Source organism: Perissodus microlepis, chromosome 11, assembly GCF_051167445.1.
Source record: "Perissodus microlepis isolate ML-2025 ecotype Zambia chromosome 11, ASM5116744v1, whole genome shotgun sequence".
Lineage (NCBI taxonomy): Eukaryota > Metazoa > Chordata > Actinopteri > Cichliformes > Cichlidae > Perissodus > Perissodus microlepis.
In genome coordinates, this window is record NC_140471.1 from 23,088,651 (window position 1) to 23,105,831 (window position 17,181).

A 17,181-nucleotide genomic window follows, 5' to 3' on the forward strand; every position below is an offset into this window, starting at 1 on the left:
TCAGAGGAATGGGAAGACAGGCAATCACTCACTTGTTACAAGCGAGCTATGCAGAAGAGCACAACACACAGAACGATGAAGCAGATGAGCTATAGCAGCCGAAGAGCACGCTCCTCTCTGTTAGCTAAAAACAGGAAAATGAGGCTACAATTCACACCAAGATTGAACAATAGAAGACTGGAAAAACATTGTCTCGTCTTGACTTCTACTTCAACATTCATTTGGTAGGATCAGAATTGGGCTTAAACATAAAAAAATCCTGTCTTGTATAAGAGGTTCAGGCTGTCTGGTGGTGGTGTAATAGTGTGGGGATATTTTCTTGGCATACTGTGGACCCCTTAGAAGCAACTGAGCATCAATTAAATGCCACAGTATTCCCAAATATTGTTGTCCATCCCTTTATATCTATTCACTTTTGATGACTTCTTCCAGCAGGTTGACACACCATGTCACAAAGCTCAAATCATTTCAAATTGGCTGCTTGAACGCAACTATCAGGTCAGTATGAATCAAAATCTCTGAAGAATGCTTCAAGCATCTTGTTGAATCTATGCCATGAAGAACTGAGGCAGTTGTGAAGGTAAAAAGGGGGTCTGGCCCCTGTGTGTGACCAATGTTTATGCTCTTACATAAAAAGTCAGTCTAGTGACTGTGAAATAGCACCATCATTTGGACATTACCAATAACTACACAGTTTGATTAATTATGCTATCAGGTCAGTGAAGCTGACTGTAGCTCCAGTCTACTCCATCTCCATTATTAACTGTGCTACAGTGTGGTGAATGGATGTGGGCGTGCACAGGAAAAGGAAGCACAAAGGGAAGAAAAGCAGTCATGTAAATTCATGTTTTAATCAACATTTGAAAACAAACTGGACAAATGAAAGACTGCTTCTGCTTTTATAAACTATATGTGGCTTTTAGGTTTTAAATCATTTAAGAAATCACATTTTTTTCCAGAGAAAAAGAAACTAAAAGACACTTAAAAAAAAAAAAAAAGAAAAGCAGATTTTCAGAAAGTAAGGAGTAACATCTCTAAAGTGTTATCACTGACACGGTCTCTCTTTCAGCGCTGTAAAGCAAACCAAAGGATCAAATGAAAGCACAGTCTCAAGCCCATACAGTTTGAACATGTGGTCCTCAGAGGATACAGGGCAGAAGATGAGGGAGATGAGCGATAAGCAGATTGTGTCTACGTACACAGGGACTGTTTTCTATCAACCCAACAGCTGACCTCAGATTTAGTGAAATTACCAAATAGTTCAACAGCAGAAAAATGACTAACAGTGAACACTAAAATTTAAAAATCAGGTTTATTTAGGGAAAACAAATAAAGTATCTCCTCAAAGCCCCCAAATTTCTGAAGGAGATTGTAGTATTGATTTTACTTTTAACTCTGATTTTAATTTTTTGAAAGACAAATCCGGCATTTTGTGATTTTAGTTTCACTCTGCAGTACAACATGAGTCGTGGGTATTAGTCTCGTGTTTATTTGGTCTTGTCAGAGGAGAGACGCTGCACAAACAAACAACTGGGTCCAACACATCTTACATCCAAAATCTGCTGGGAAACAAGGAAAAATGTGAGCTGGCTGAAGGACAAGACCGTAACATACATGAATATATAGACATCATTGGTAGAGGGGTAAGCCATATTTCTTTCAATAGCAAATTGACATGTAATAACATTAAGGCTCGTTGGTAAGGAAGAAATATATATCCCCCCATGAAATCCCCTCCCAATCTGTCTTTATTGTCTCTTAAACGAAATCAGGGCTGAACTGCTGAGACAAAACAATCTCACCTTTAAAATGCTGTTCACAAAAGATGGACGTGACAAAAGTTGCAAAAATTAGAACAAAAACAAGAAAGCGCATAATTAAAAAAAAAACAAATTTTCTTTTTTTTGCAGTTTGTGTTATTCTAAGGGACTGAATGCAGGGTGATATTACAGCTGAAATCAGTGAAGCTACACACAGTATCAGAACAATTACAGTTGACATTCAGGTAGAGTCCAATCAGACAACAGTTTTACCAGAGATCATCCTGAAGGGCGGGGGGTGGGGGGCAGCAGTCTGATGAAAATGAAGGAACATAAGGAAAGGACAGAGTCCAGACAGGGGGTGGAGGAAAAAAATAATAAAGAGTGTTCTTTTGCCTTTCTAATGATGACAGAAAAGCTGAAGTGGATGTTACAGCTACTGTGTATCTACACTGGATGGTCAAATGAAAATGCCCTCCCATCTTCCTCTCCATCTCCCCAAAACCTCCCTGTCACAATTTTTTTTTTTACCCCCCCAACCAGAATCTTCCAGTAAGTTCCCTACCGCAGCTCCTTCCTAATGTACTTAAAACAGGCTAACTCCATTTAAATACAAACCTTAAAGTGTGGCACCCCCCCTCCCACCCAGAAATGACATCCCTGTCTCACAAAGTATAAAAAAATGTTCGCCCAACCCCTGGACCTATTATTACACTTTTTTTCTCAAAAATCTTTAACTTGCCCACCCACCCACCCAGCTACACCACTAGCAACCAAACCTAGCCCCCTTTTATTATGTACTGAAAACAAACCCCACAAATTCTCCTCCTCCTCTATTTCCAATTCTGTCTTAACTGCTGAATATTTCGTGAAGATCTCCAATGATAATCTGGATATCACCACTGCCAAACAAATAATACTCCCAGATCGACCTGCAACGTTGCGCTACACACACACACACACAAAAAAAAAAAAAAAATCACTTTGGGGGCTGATTTGGAAACTGGCAGTGCACACCCTCCCCATTCCCCTCTTCTCGTCATGCGTCCTCTACCAGAAATCCCGGCGGTGATAGGCGTCTGGATCGCAGTATTTGGTCACCACCACCCTGTTGGCAAACTTCCTGCCTGTCAGCCCCTGCATGGCCTTCTGGGAGTCAAACACTGATGTGAACTCCACAAAGATCTGAAATTTTTTAAAAAGATAAAAAAAAGCAGTGAGGGCTTGTAACATCTCACAGCATTGTTTACCACAAGTCAAATGTAAACGGCTCCTACCTTGCCGGTTCCAGGCACTTCCAGGCCATCGACAGGTCGAGGTATCTCAATGCTTTTAACTTGGCCGTACTTGCTGCACTCATCCCTGACGTCCTCCACAATCTCCTCGTACTCTTCATCATCCAACAGCTCTTCAGGGGCCACCATGTTCATCAGGCACAACACCTCCGTGGGCAGACCGCCCATCTGAGTCACGGAGCTGTTCAGACCTGGCACCTGCAGCGTCACTGGAGTCTGGTTTATACTCGACTGGAAGGAGACACACAAAGGTTAGATGAGGCATTTTATAGCACAGCTTTCTCTACATTTTACAGTAAACTGTATAAAGCCAACAATTTAATATTCTTTACATCTATTTTCACAGCTAAAAAAAAAACAAACTACTGGCCACTGCCACCCACCAGGCAACCCTGTTCCCAAACAATCTCAGTCCAGCTTAAACTCAGTTTGGTCTCCAATCACCGTTTTCGTAAGTGTGGTTGCAGCTTTAACCCTAGGTAGTGTCGGCTGCAGGTTCATAAAATATTGAGAAAATGTGTTTTTGGGTGAACAGGTTTTAACTGATTTCATGCAGAGCTTCAGTCAGCAGTATTTCATTGGCCATAGCCGGTTAGTAATAAATACGATCTGTTTCGTATTTTATTATTATTGTACCGTATCCAATTGAATCCGAATGGATGTACTACACAAAGGTTAGCCCAGGCAGTGATAAGGAAAGTGCTGCTACATGCGTTTTGCCTGCTTTTATTATTATTTTATAATAAAAGCAGGGGGAGGCAACTAAAAATGTTTTTATTATAGTGCACATTTAGATGTGCACTTGTAAATGGTTAAATTTAAGAGTAACTTCATGAATTGCTGGAGAAGAGTGGCCAAACAATCTTTATGCATTTTACACTCTCTAAAAGACCATCGATCCTCCCACCACCCACTGTCATCTGTCCAGCTCCTGGACACTTACCAGAGTTGCGTTCTTCGATCCCACACTGGCTCTTTGCACCAGAAGTTTCTTGTCTCCCAGCTGCATGCCGTTCAGTCCAGCAATAGCCTATAATGACATAACAACGTTGAAAACCATGCCTTCAAAAACACATACTACAGAGATAGCATTGTATATTCTGTTGGACTGGTTACCTGGTCATTAAGGTTGACATCAACATATTCACAAAAGGCATATCCTTTGGATAGGCCTGTGGCGCTGTCCTTCACCAGGTTAAAAGCCTTCAGAGGGCCAAATGACGTCAACAGCTCTTTCACCTAGCACACATGATGCATAAAGGTCACTGCAAGGCATTTCCAATGGTTTCCAACAGGTCTCATGAACACCAGACATTCCCAACATGACACCACTGTTCAAGGTGTGTTACTGGGTAACATGACAGCAAACATAAAAAGAATAACACAATGCTCCTTCTCTTTCGCTTCTTCCAACAGTATGTATAGTGTCTCTATGTTTCAATACTGGGGGAAATTATATGCCGATGTATGCACATTTTTTTTCTTCAGAAAAGCACAAGAAAGAACAGAGTACACTCTGGGGTTCTTTAATCTTTAGTCATGTGAGAAATACAGGACTCAAAGTATAACAGAATGCAATGTATAGTGTTGTTTGGGCCATTTTGCAAGGCGAGTGTGTAAGTGTATTGTGCAGAACAATTGATACTGAACAAGCCGTACTGCACTTATAAGAAAAGATGAGCTGTTTAAGGCACAAACACTGACCTGGTCATCATTAAGGTAGTTAGGCAAGCCACCAATGAAGAGCTTGTGAGCAGAGTCTGGGACTACTGTGGACACCACACCTGCAGGAGCAGCAACAGACAGAAACATTAATGGAGAAATTGAGTTCACACAGATTACAATTTGCTGAGAATTGTGCCAGAAGTAATTAGAGTTAAAAACCATTAATTGTCTGTATACCAGGCACATAGACACTGGGGTTCTCGCTCATGCCGGGCAGGGGCTGGTAATCGTGGGGACGGCGAATCTTAAGACTCTGGCCTTGAAAGATGATGCCATCGAAGGCCATTGCCTGTGTTGTTTCATCCACAGAACGGAACTACACAAGACAAAAGATGGCTGACTTCAAAACTGCGTATTTTAATAAGGTTTTAGGATTATACCAAGAGAGAACAATCAATGTTCATGGGAAAATTGACTCACCTCAAGGAAGGCAAAGTTCTTATCCTGATTGATCTGTACTGCAAGAACGGGATTGCCGGGGGCCTGAGTAAGACCACCCAAACGCATCTGGGCATTAAAGAAGTCCATCATTGACTCCTAAACATAAGGGAGGGGAAAAAATAATAGATTGTGTTCATTTGCACAATAACGACCAAACACAAGTATAAATTACTGCAGGATGTTTATAGGGCAGGAGCCAAAGTCAAATGCTGTCCTGTTACTCACCTCTGTGATACCAAAGGGGATGTTGCCCACATAGAGCCGACGAGCCTGTCGGGTCATCTGGCTACCCACTACAGGTACTGGGGTTGGAGTAACAGCCAGGCCATCTGGAGTCATGGTCGGCAGGAGGGCTGTAGCTGGGATCTGGCCTGCAGCTGGAGCGTGAAGACAGGAAATATTTAACAACCTCATTCTGTTGTTTCAATAAAGCCATGTGGCAGATTAATACGCACATAAACGTGGAACTATTATGCTCATTTCTATTCTTCATATTTTGCATTTTTGGACTCCATTAATCATTTATCATCTTAAGCTGGGCTTTGGTATAGCCCCTTAGTTCTACTATGTTTCTGTTAAGGGTGAAAACGAGTAATTTGACACTGACCATGTTTAAAATATGATGGGAAAATAAGGAAAAGCATAATAGATCCACTTTAAATGTGTCTTTCAATCAAGTAAGGCAGCATCAAATATTGTAGTAAACATATAAATAGATGAGATGAGAAGGAAAATGGATGGTTACCTTGCATGGCTTTGTACTGCATGGGAGTGATGTGTTCAAAACCAGGTGGAGGGACATCCCAGTACTTCTTCACCTTCTTCTTCTTCTCACGGTGGGGAGAACGGCTGTTTGAGGAACACACAATCATCATGTAACATATCTCTCATTAGCTCACACTGGACTACTACAGGAAACGATGGTTTGATTTCAGAAATGAACAAAACAGACTACATTTCAATCACAACACTGTAAAACTCATGTTAAAGATGATAAAAGGGATAGAAAACCCTCATCCAGGCAGTTATTTACATACTAAACGGTAGACAGAATCTAAGAAGATAATTAAAATCCAGTTGCTGCAGTAATGCACAAACCAGCTTTGTGTTAGTTTGCTGTATTACCTTCCAGCATTGTCCTGGGGGAAGCTGGATGGTGAGCTGAAATGACATCGGAAGGGTTTCACATTTCTCTCAAATAATAAACACATTAACCAACATTTCCACTTGACAAAATTAGAGCTTCCATTTTGAATACAAGTCAGTCACTAAGTGAGCCTCACAGCTGGCACGAATTCAAACTATTAATGAGGCAATGAAAGCATAAATTACATCGTTAAAAATTGAGGAGCCAGATATTACATCTTTTTAACTACTCACACTGCATATCTGCAAGTAACGTGTTTTATACTGGTACCGAGAAAGAAAAGAGTCAAGCAGCAGTCAAGCAAAGAGGTCACATTCACAGCCAATAAGAAGCAGGAAACTGGAAAACTTTGCAGAAGTCCGCAAGAGAGTGAACATAATGAAGCAGTCACAAAGGAGATGTGTGACTTCAAATGAAAAGTTATTGTATATAAATGCAATCCAAAGGTGAAAGTGAAGGAAAGACTGGCTAATCGTGAGCATAAACACATACGGTTATGTGTTCCCCCGTCAACAGGCAAGCTTTTGTCTCTTTGGTATCAAAGATGATGTTCTTAGAAGAACGGACAATTTTCCCACAGCGAGAAGCTTAACGAGATTTGATCAAAGACTGCAGATCAGGCTTGTCACGAGAAAAAGTGGGAGCACATTTCAGAGACACCCGATATTATGCAACTTCAGAGTGAATATGCAAATAATCTACGTTTCAGAAAAGATTCTTTCTGGAGTTTTATTAATAGCACTTTTTGTGTTTTAATCTTGGACGGACCAGAAATTCTCTTTAAAAACCAGTTTTGACTCTTGATATTCTGCATGATGAGTTCCACAGTCGACAGGAAGTGGCAGAAGCTCATTGCCTAAGCTAGTTTTTAGTTCTGATTAATGTGTTTAAGTGCATTTGTTGTCCTGAACAGCAACACAATATGCTATTAAGACACAGAAAAAACAAACAAACAAACAAAAGAAAAAGAACAGATGACAGCAAAAGCCAGGAAGGAGAGGGCTGCATTTTGCAAACATAACAAATTTTTATAGTGTCAGTTTTTTGTGCGCATGTGCTTGAGTTTGGAATTTGCAGCCACCTACTGTGCGGCACGAAACTGGCTGGATGTCAGCGCAAAGTCGAGGGTGTTTAGACAAGCTGGTGTTTCAACACATTTGTATTGCATATATATATAGGGCAATTTAAAACTTCAAAAATTTAGTGTTTACATGTTTGTGAGATCCAAGTTTACTTGGACTCACAAGGTGAGCTTCTTACATGTAAAGTAGCTTTCATCATTGTACTAGGAAGGTGTCCAGGGGTTAATATAATCTGATCTATTCTTTGCAGATGCTTTATTTTCGGCCAGTGTGATGACTATACAATGTACACTACATTCCAGTATAGTGGGGCGATTCTTGAAGCAACACAGTAGCTTTGACTGCTTGTTGGCCCAGATGTGGTTGCATACTGGTACTAACCTGCGTCTGTGTCTCCGCTCCTTACTGTCTCCACGGCGGTCTCTGCTGCGTCTGTCCCTGTCTCTGCTCCTCCTCTTCCTCTCTCTGCTGCGGCTGCGGGACGAGGACCGACGGTGGTGGCGGTTCTCTTTGTCCCTTTCAGCTGTAGGAATTAAATATTAAGTGTTTAATAACTTGCATGACTGCACATAAATGGGATACATAGCTAGCTGGGGATATACACCAATTAGCCACAGCATTAAAACCAGTGAGAGGTGACACTTTTAACACTGATCATCTTGTGGATGTTTAATTGAAATGTACAATCCACATCCAACTACACCTCGTTCCCACTGCCTTGCACTCCTAGATAGCATTTTCACCACACTGCAAAAAGGAAAAAAGAAAAAAAAACTGCAAGGGCCATGAGGAATGGCTCAAAGCATTAACACAGCCTCAAAACTGCATCATAACAATTTGAAAGAGTATTTGTAGGATCCATTCAGACAAGCTGGATACAGAATATCCACTCACAACCTACAGGACCCAAAAAGATCCATTGCTCCCTGTCTATGGTTGAACAAAAAGCCCATGTCCATAGGCCACAAGGTATTTCTGAAGCCCTGTGGAGACCACACAATATTAGTCCTGTGTACCGTATGGGTGTACACATAGCTTAACTTACAGATTGGTAAAATAAACAAAATAAACTTTACATAGACATAAGACCAACGCCTTCTAGTGCTATACAGCAGGATATTTGAAATTATAAGGCAATGCTAAAGTAGTTACGTTAGCATTTTATAAATAAATACTGGTTATGGTAGCATTTTAAAAACAAGACCACAGCTTTTATAGATGAATAACGTGAATAACAGCTCGTAGAATTTAATAAACCCCATCCACTACACGGATGCAGCTCATAGTGTGTGTATCTATACAAATCTACCTTGAAAACAGTCTGTGTCGGTTAAGTTTTTTTTTTTTTAACTGGTACAGTTACTGGTTGTGTGTCGAAAAGTTAGAGGCAATAATCTAGTAGTAATAGTAATCTGGATTAGAAACGTTCAGTGCACGCAACAGCTGCAAAGAATGAATGCTAGCTGCACCAATTATTCAGTCAGCTAGTCTTGACTCATGATATAAACTTACAATGCTTTAAAGAAACAGTAACCTTTATTTAGTTTGTATTTGGCTACCGGTAAACTTACAGAAAAGTCGGAAAAATGCTCATCCAACAGAATAAAATGACGAGCAATATTCCCGTAAAACTGTGGGCTAGTAATTTGCTTAATACTGTTCCAGTAAATAGACATGGCCACAGTAGGATACACTGATGGCGGCCTGTACAAACAAAGGCACCATTGGCGTTTCTAAATGCTGATGCAAAAAGAAAAAGTGATTTACCTTGTTTGTTTTCAGATAACTGTCTTTCGAATTCGTCGAAGTCCGACATCTCTCTGCTGAAGCCTGCTACGCTTTCGGAGACTGCGTTGCTCAGTTGGCGGTGGCTAGCTTAAGCTAGCAACAAAGTGAACAACACTTTTAAAAACAAGTGTCTTGCAGATGCAGCCCCGGAAAGTTAGCCTCGACTAGTAGCTTACCTAACGACAGATTTATCGAAAAATGTTTAATTAGAACATATATTAGCGGCAAAGTATTTGTTTACAACGTAACAGCAGAATCATTGATAAAGAAAACGTGTTCGCATGGGTTAGCCTGCTAACGTTAGCTAACTAGCTTGTAGCAAAGTCCAGAAGAATAGTGGGCCCGTGGCTCCTAGCTAGCTACCAACGCCGAATGAATGAGCTTCTTTTCGGAGCCCAAAGCGGATCCGGGGAGTTAATGATCCACGGGAGCCAGTTGTTCGGCTTTACAAGACAAATATATGCGCTTTCAAATATTTCGAAGCTAGAGAAAACAATTAAGACTTCGGTATGCCCGCTTTTTTTGCTCCGTCTCCCTGGAGCTCCGTGACACAGGAAGTTGATGAATGCCTTGTTTCCGGTGAGTGAGAAAGAAGAGACGCTCCGGTGTCCGTTTTCGCTTGTTTTTTATTCTTTTCCCATCAAAGTTAATTTATCTGCTAGGGACATGCTAAGTCCCAAAGTGTCAAAGTTTTATTTTGTAGTTCAAGTGAAGATGAAACCTTTAACTTCAGTCTTAAACTGCTTTTTTTTTTTTTTTTTTACTTCTTCCTTAGAGGTCGCCACAGGCCTCCATATCACTCTCTCTTCTTACCTTCAACATCAGCCCAACACTTGAAATAATCCCACCCACACCCTGAACCCATCTGTCACTCCTACTGTAAACCTGACTGCTGTCTTGTCTTCTGGCTCAGGACCTGGACAACTTGCTGTAATTACTGGAATCATGAATTCTACCAAAAAATCCTGAAGCAAAAAATTCTGGCCATAAGTTTGTGCCCTGAGGCTTACCTGGGTTATGGAGCAGGGCAATGATCTGAAACACACCAGTAAGTCCACCTCTAAAAAGAGCGATTAAAGTTTTGGAGTGGCCTATCTAAACTCTGGATTTAAATATGATTGAGATGCTTTGGTATGACCTTAAACAAGTCATTTCTGCTGCAAAACTTTCCAAGGTGGCTGAATTAAAACAATTTGGCAAACAACAGTGGGCCAAAATTCCTCCACAGCAATGTGAATGAGTCAGTGCCAGTTATTGCAAACACTTGATTGCAGTTCTTGCTGCCACAGGTGGCACAACTAGTTATTGGCTTTAGAGGGCAATTACTTTCTTTTTCCCACAAGGCAAGGTAGGTTTGGATAGCTTTTTTCCCCTTAATAAATGAAATATTGTATTTACTTGGGTTGTCTTTGTCTAGTATTAAACCATTTTTAATGATCTAAAACACACAAGTCTGACAAATGTGCAAAAAACTAAGAACCGAAGAAGAGGGAAACACTTTTTCACAGCACTGTGAGCTTTGGCAATCACACTCACCAGTTTTCACCCATTTAAACATCAATTTGGATTTTTTTGGACTGACATGTTGGACAGTATTCTCCATCAAAGTAGTAAAAATGAGGAAATATCTTTGGAAAAATTATCCTCCATCCCTTCAGTTGAATCTCTGAGACATAGAAGCTGGTCTGGTATCTGGTGGTGCCACAATAACTTACTAAGACATTTTATCACCTATTTATTGTAACCTGACTTCTCCTCACATCTCACCCAGCACCAGCAATGCAACAAATCCATTAAAGTAGAAATAAAATTAGAAGTTCGCACTACTTGTCAGAAATGAAATCTTTTAATTAGTATTATGTTTCAACAGTAGAGTTCATGAGTCATAAACAGTGGAGCTGTGCAATTTTACAGACAAATAAATCTACATTTTTGTATGAAATCTGTGCTGTAATGAATTCTGAGTCTTACTATACATTAGGTGAATAATACGTTACATTATTTAAACACTGCACACTGGTATGACTTTTAAAAGGCTCTTCAGCAGATTCACTGTCTGCTCTTTAGCTCCACAACCAAACACTAAAATGGCTTGAGTTCCACAAATTGGAGTACTTATCACTGTTAGGAAAACAGGTTATTGAGATATGAAAATTTAAGCCACAGGTCACAGTATTCCACTGTAACTTAGTCTGTTTTATTCTAACAGAACTTACTGTCTCACTTCACTGGAACACACACTATACATTACTGTACATTATAGTCAATGTGTGTGCCACTTTGAAATGTAAAAGATCCCTATAAACTACAGCTCACTGAAGATCTCTTTAACATGCACTTGCAGCAGCATCGAGAAAGCATTGGGAAGGAATAAAACATCTTTTGTCATCATGAGTAAGCTGCTTTTGCTAAAGTTGTAAGTGACACTGTAAAAATGTTTCACAATTTTTCACAAGGAACCAAAAGTTACACAATGTTACAGAAAACCAGTATAGTAATAATCATTTTAAAGGCTCCAAAACCGTATTTTACAAAAATGTATTAGTGTCACAATGCATTACAGAAGCCTCGGTATCAGAAGCATAAGAAGTGACATCTACTGTAATTTAGTGCAGGTCATGTACAAAAAAGGATTGGTGCACTCCTCAGTGAAACAACAGAGTAATGCAGACACAAGAGCAGCTGGAAGTCATATTACTATTATTACTAACCCTTAAGCAACCAAGATATTTTAATGACTAACATGACAGAGTGGTCATTTATGACCCTATTATTGATGTTTACCATACCTAAGCGGTTTAGATATTCTAATTTGTTCCAAGGTCAGATCCACCAAAGCTTTATGCCATAGTTGGCTGGTTTAGAAGGAATGCATTGCCTGAAACTCCACCTGCCTCTGAAATCTACCAGGTGTTCATTCATGCTGCGAAATGATCTTGACAGTAAAACACTGAACCCGTAACCTCTAGCTGATTCAGATTTTGTAAACAGAAAAGGAAACAACAGTGCAGCTCTGCACAATAAAGGCTGAGACCTAAATGAGGTAAGCTAAAAACGCTCATTTAAGTACTGGAAAAAGCAGTCTCCTCTATAATCCTGGTAAAGACACATTGTTTTTCACCAAATCTGGATCACACAGACATACCCTCCTGGCCTCAACAACAGAAGCATGTTTTTTTTCTTGTATGATGTTTGTAAAAGTAACACGTGAAGGGTTCGTCCCAGGTTACATAGCCACAACCAGATTGCTGAGATAGCAAAATAATAATAAATAATAACAATAAAATGATCTTAATATTGTTTCTTGGGGGTGAGCTAGCCAGCAGAACCTAACTGCCTTTCTTTTTACTACTCAAACCACATTTGTTGTTTAGAGAGATCTCCCATTATTCTCTCTTTCTTTCCTTAGTGTCTGAACCTGTAGGAGATGGGCAGAAGCAGGTTATTCTTCTTCAGGGCTTGGACTCTGTTAAGTGTCTCTTCATCCAGGGCAGTGTAGCAGCGCCGGGCATAATCCAGCAGCTTCTCCTTGGATGGATCGAACTCCCCCACCTCTGCCACCTTCTCTGGGGCAACTAGCAGCAGCTCAGCAATGGGCGTGGTAGACGCCACTGTGTTGCGGTCAACGCCATGAATTTGGAAGGCTTTGGACATATTTTTTAGTCGCTGGTATGTAAGTAGGATCTTCTTGTAACGGAAAAGCACTCCAGCAGCATCTTTCACTGAAGAAGAAAAACACACAGGTGAGTCGGCTACAATCTCATGAGCATTGTGGTAACTCATGACCATAGTATGTAAAAGACAGATTAAACAGCCATGATGTAACACAGTGGTTTGTGAAATGCTATTTTTAACCATTAACTTGACATTTTTGTGGCCAGATGTCACAAATCTGACTGAGAAAGAGAGGGCAGTGCACACTCACAGCACAGGCAGCGACTTGTACGTCAAAAGGCATCCACACACTAAATCATAACTACATTTTATTATCTATTGTATTTTAAATGGGACCACATTTTACAGAATTAACCTAATGCTGTATTAAACAAGATTAGAAACTAACAATTGAAACTATCAACTCATCTGGAATCAAGTGTATTCTTTTTATGGGTTAAATTTTTTTCAACCAGGAGTTGCAGCCTGCTGGTCATTAGAAAGAACACAGGTTTAAGACACCCAGTATCGTGGTCCCTCGGTCTTGGACCCAAGGCTTTTGTGATTTGCTATCAGTTTTGTGATTTGTTGTACTTCATGTTGTGTGTTTTGTTGTTTTAATCACCTCTTGGTTTCAGTTAGTTTGCTCCTGCTCTGCTCTGTCTTTATGTTTTGTTAATCAGTCAACAACACCCAAAAGCCATGTCCAGCTTTTATATACAGTCAGTATTAAGGACACTGAAATGTTGAGATTTTCCCTTCCTCACCTCTTTGTCGCTCTCTTGGAGGTCTGAAGACCCGCCTTCTTTTTAACTGTCTGTTGCTGTTAATGGCGTCTGACATCACATCTTCCCCTGATATCATTTCCTCCTCCTCAATGTAGCCATCCTGCTCAAGATACTCATCTGACTCTCCCAATAGTGAAAGGGAATCTGACGAGACAAAAATGTTCTATTTAACTAAACCCAATAGTTAAAAGACAACATGTATAAAGCACTGATTGCATTCAGTTAATTACGGTGATTCAAAGCTTTATGCCGTGTCATGTATATTACCTGGACCTACGTTACTATGCCCACTCATTTCATTCATGGATGACCTTGCAGCACTGCTACTGTTGCCACTGCTGCCACTGGCTGTACTGGAAGTACTATGGCTATGGCCTTGCAAAATGGCTTGGGATTGTGTGGAGTTGAAGAGAGCATTCATAGATGCAAGCTGATTGGTCAATGGACTGGACACGTGGTTTTTCGAAGTCACCATAGTTGGAGGACCAGGCCTTCGCTGCATAAAGTGACGTGAGGGGAAATGCTGAGAGTCGGTCTTTTGTTGTTCTATAAAGAGAAGGAAACCTGAGAATCTGCAAGCTAAGCCCAAATATATGAAATAAAGTATAACATTAACGGCTGTTTGGGTATGTCTAATTATGACTTTTCAAATTTTTACCAGCGGGACGATCTTCCTCTCTTCTTGCCCTCCAGTTAAATCGTCTTGATTCATATCCTTAAGAGAAACAAATAGCAAGAGATAAAAATTTTTTTGATTCTAATAGACTTGCTAAAAAATCTGTTTCTCGTTGACCAAGTAACATTAATGAACCCATTTTCTCCCCCAGTGACAGATAGGATAGCTGCCAGTCCCCTACATGGATTAACCACGGGTATAACTGTTGGACGTGTTATTAACTCACACCTGCCCCCTGTCCTCACCATTACTGTATTGGCTCTGACTCTGCTCCTGTCCTTGGCTCTTTGTGGAAAAGATGAAGCGGTCCAGCTGGCAACGGAGGAAGTCCCTCTCCTCTTCCAAGTCCTCAATTCTTTTCTGCAGCCAAGAGTTTTTCTCCAGAGAGATCTGCAGCTGGGTCCGCAGGTTGGTGATCACCATGTAGGAATTGTTGACTGGAGATGGTCCAGCAGATGACGGTGACTCTGAAGAGTAGCGATGGATAGTTAGTCTGGCCAATAACTAATAATGCACATCAAGAGATTGTGTGTATGGAATTAAGTTATTGTAGAGTAGATTTAAAGTATTAATGCCGATGTTCACCATCAAAATTTTGATCACTCTGGTTAAAAAATCCCTGCTGCTCAAAGTTGCCCTCCTCATAGGGGATGGAAATTTCATAGGCGTCCTCATTTTTTGGCGCTGAGAAGAGACAACTTAAACAAATTAATTATCATGCTTGACCCAAAGACAGGACGACCATATATGCTGGGACCACTTCGAAATCTTACTCTGCAGGTGGAGTGAGCCTGCGTGGCTCTTGGATGTGGACGCAGCATCATTCCTGTTTCCGTCCTCCATCTCACACCACAGACAAATCTTTGCTTAGTGCACAGTTTAAAAGGTGTCTTCAGTGACTTTGTTACATTTAGCGATGATGTGCTCACATTTATCTAAACAGCTACAGCTCACCGGAAACCTTTCACAACGTGGGGGTGTTGTGCTTTATGCATACGCAGTGAGCCTACAAAGCATAGCTAATTTTATCACACAGCTCTCTCCCATGCAATTAGAAATTAAAACAGTGAAACTGATTGTATTACTCAAACATAAGTTTGTAGCGCCCTGCAACGGCGCTCAGAAGAGAGCCCTATGTTAGCGTCCTGTAATATTAGCACAAAAAAATTAGCTACAATATAAAATTACAATCCATTTCTTTCTGCACCCTCAAGTTTAATGATTTCACTCTCACATTGTTAAAATCCCCGAGTTACGAATATCATCTGCAGAAACTGTTACATACCACTTTATGTTTGTAATAACTTAGTCTTGCACATGTAATAAGACGTTATAACTCCGTCATATCTCCATTTCACCAGTTCGTCGGCTAGCTAACAAGCTAACAATAACAATTATCGGGGTTTTTTTTCTACCGAGACTCTTACGTCACTTCCGGATGACCGCCCGCTGCAGATACTTTTATTTTAGAAAAAGTGTCGGGTTTTTTTGAACGACGGTATTTAATGCGTGTGTATAGTTAAATATGTAAGTAAATATAAACGTTTAGGTATATTTATATAAAATATATATTATTTGAAGATATTTGGGAAACTTTTTACTTTTAAACTCATGTTTCTTGACAAAATGTTACTTGTACAAAACAAAAATAAAATACCGTAACTTTTCCACTCACTTGTTTCGAAACATTTCATTGTTTTTTTCTCTGGTGTAGGAAAACTACAGGACAGGTTGAACAGGTGACGAGGTGTCAGGTTTCAGCTTTGTCTACTGGTCGCTTCTGACAAACTGTATGCGGAAGGACAACAAAAGCGCAGAAACATTTGACTTTTAAGTACTAAACAACGTAGAAGGGGGTAAGTTTCTGTTTTGTTTTTTGTGTGTTTTTTGTTTAGTAAAATATTTTTTTTAGCTCATGTAAACAGTAAAATCTGTTTGTAAAAGGCGTTAAACGCGCATCCACAGGTGTTATAAGTGTGGCATGGCCGGTGTAAACAGTGCTATCTATTTTTAACAATGGAGTCAAAATATATAAAAGCTAATATGTTAAAGGAACAAGCTTCCCTCCCTCTCTCTTTCAGTGCAGTAATGCCACCGAAGTATGATGGTTTGTCCCACTGTAAGCTGGCTCTGGTGTTTGCTGTGCTGATGGACCTGCTGGGTGTGATATCCCTGCTGCTGGGGGTCTTTGCCCCACTGGAGATCAAAGGTCAAGACTTTGGGGATCTGCTGGTGTACTCGGGAGCTCTGCTGGTGCTGTTTTCCCTAGCAGGCTGGGTCATGTGGTACAGTGGAAACATTGAGGGTCTAACCTCCAAAATAGAGCTTGGTGGAGTTGTGGGTGGAGCTGTGGACAGACTTGCCCGCAACCTGAGTCGCAGGATACGGCTGCCCAGGACCCAAAGCAGTCCATCGTAGGTAGAGAAGCCTCACTGGACCAAAGACTAACTGACTTGAGCTGTTCTTATTTAGGCAGCAGGCCAGACTGCCTTAGGCAAAGGAGTGTCATTACTGTTTGACTCTTTACAAACACTTCCTTTGCTGACACCACCTCATTTACTTAAAAAAAACAAAAAACGATCTGTTGTGCTATTTTCTATAAGGAAAACTATGATAATTTGTTTCATCCTTACCTAATATATAAAAGGAATAATTTATAGAGATTAAAGAGATGAATCTGCAACATTGTCTCACAGTGCTAATTGAAAATTATTCATTCATTTACTTGTGTCATATTGCTGGACCAGATTATGGCAGCAGGATCACTCGAAGCTAAGGATTGTACATTAACAGCTGAAGGCATTTTAATAACAATAATCATATTT

The 17,181-nt window shown here is 40.4% G+C and overlaps 3 protein-coding genes across 8 annotated transcripts; 1 reads left to right on the forward strand and 2 right to left on the reverse strand.

The window, feature by feature from the left end:
* Window positions 1-832: 832 nt before the first annotated feature.
* Window positions 833-9,815, reverse strand: u2af2a (U2 small nuclear RNA auxiliary factor 2a). Of its 4 annotated transcripts, none has more exons than XM_084944122.1 (12): window positions 9,218-9,814; window positions 7,832-7,973; window positions 6,347-6,382; window positions 5,967-6,070; window positions 5,447-5,598; window positions 5,201-5,317; window positions 4,958-5,096; window positions 4,760-4,839; window positions 4,172-4,294; window positions 3,999-4,085; window positions 3,038-3,286; window positions 833-2,945 (listed from the first exon to the last, which is right to left on the reverse strand). In XM_084944122.1, the coding sequence occupies exons 1-12, from the start codon at window positions 9,264-9,266 to the stop codon at window positions 2,811-2,813; spliced, it is 1,413 nt and encodes a 470-aa protein (XP_084800248.1). In that variant the 5' UTR covers window positions 9,267-9,814; the 3' UTR covers window positions 833-2,810. The 4 variants fall into 4 exon arrangements, with proteins under 4 accessions (XP_084800248.1, XP_084800247.1, XP_084800249.1 ...); XM_084944121.1 differs by having other exon boundaries at window positions 4,940-5,096; XM_084944123.1 differs by lacking the exon at window positions 6,347-6,382 and having other exon boundaries at window positions 4,940-5,096; window positions 9,218-9,815.
* A 1,250-nt stretch (window positions 9,816-11,065) lies between these two features.
* Window positions 11,066-15,783, reverse strand: ccdc106a (coiled-coil domain containing 106a). 3 transcript variants are annotated; one of them, XM_084944779.1, is made up of 8 exons: window positions 15,642-15,783; window positions 15,130-15,199; window positions 14,942-15,040; window positions 14,602-14,823; window positions 14,339-14,395; window positions 13,948-14,226; window positions 13,660-13,824; window positions 11,066-12,960 (listed from the first exon to the last, which is right to left on the reverse strand). In XM_084944779.1, the coding sequence occupies exons 2-8, from the start codon at window positions 15,197-15,199 to the stop codon at window positions 12,644-12,646; spliced, it is 1,209 nt and encodes a 402-aa protein (XP_084800905.1). In that variant the 5' UTR covers window positions 15,642-15,783; the 3' UTR covers window positions 11,066-12,643. The 3 variants fall into 3 exon arrangements, with proteins under 3 accessions (XP_084800905.1, XP_084800906.1, XP_084800907.1); XM_084944780.1 differs by having other exon boundaries at window positions 15,130-15,222; XM_084944781.1 differs by lacking the exons at window positions 14,942-15,040; window positions 15,130-15,199 and having other exon boundaries at window positions 15,642-15,782.
* A 209-nt stretch (window positions 15,784-15,992) lies between these two features.
* Window positions 15,993-17,067, forward strand: LOC146377840 (transmembrane protein 238-like). Its single transcript, XM_084944672.1, has 2 exons — window positions 15,993-16,212; window positions 16,438-17,067. Exon 2 carries the CDS (start codon window positions 16,445-16,447, stop codon window positions 16,772-16,774), a length of 330 nt encoding a protein of 109 aa, XP_084800798.1. The 5' UTR covers window positions 15,993-16,212; window positions 16,438-16,444; the 3' UTR covers window positions 16,775-17,067.
* The last annotated feature ends 114 nt before the right edge of the window (window positions 17,068-17,181 follow it).

What these genes read in the sequence shown, in the direction of transcription:
- ccdc106a (XM_084944779.1), bottom strand. Translation starts at nt 15,199, where the DNA reads ATGGAGGACGGAAACAGGAATGATGCTGCGTCCACATCCAAGAGCCAC. An exon ending in AGGCTCACTCCACCTGCAGA is followed by an intron (nt 15,041 to 15,129) that starts GTAAGATTTCGA and finishes GTCTCTTCTCAG; the next exon opens with CGCCAAAAAATGAGGACGCC. An exon ending in AGAGGAAGATCGTCCCGCTG is followed by an intron (nt 14,227 to 14,338) that starts GTAAAAATTTGA and finishes TTCTCTTTATAG; the next exon opens with AACAACAAAAGACCGACTCT.
- LOC146377840 (XM_084944672.1), top strand. Translation starts at nt 16,445, where the DNA reads ATGCCACCGAAGTATGATGGTTTGTCCCACTGTAAGCTGGCTCTGGTG.
- u2af2a (XM_084944121.1), bottom strand. Translation starts at nt 9,266, where the DNA reads ATGTCGGACTTCGACGAATTCGAAAGACAGTTATCTGAAAACAAACAA. An exon ending in CCCCAGGACAATGCTGGAAG is followed by an intron (nt 6,071 to 6,346) that starts GTAATACAGCAA and finishes TTCCTCAAACAG; the next exon opens with CCGTTCTCCCCACCGTGAGA. An exon ending in AGAACTTTGCCTTCCTTGAG is followed by an intron (nt 5,097 to 5,200) that starts GTGAGTCAATTT and finishes TGTCTTGTGTAG; the next exon opens with TTCCGTTCTGTGGATGAAAC.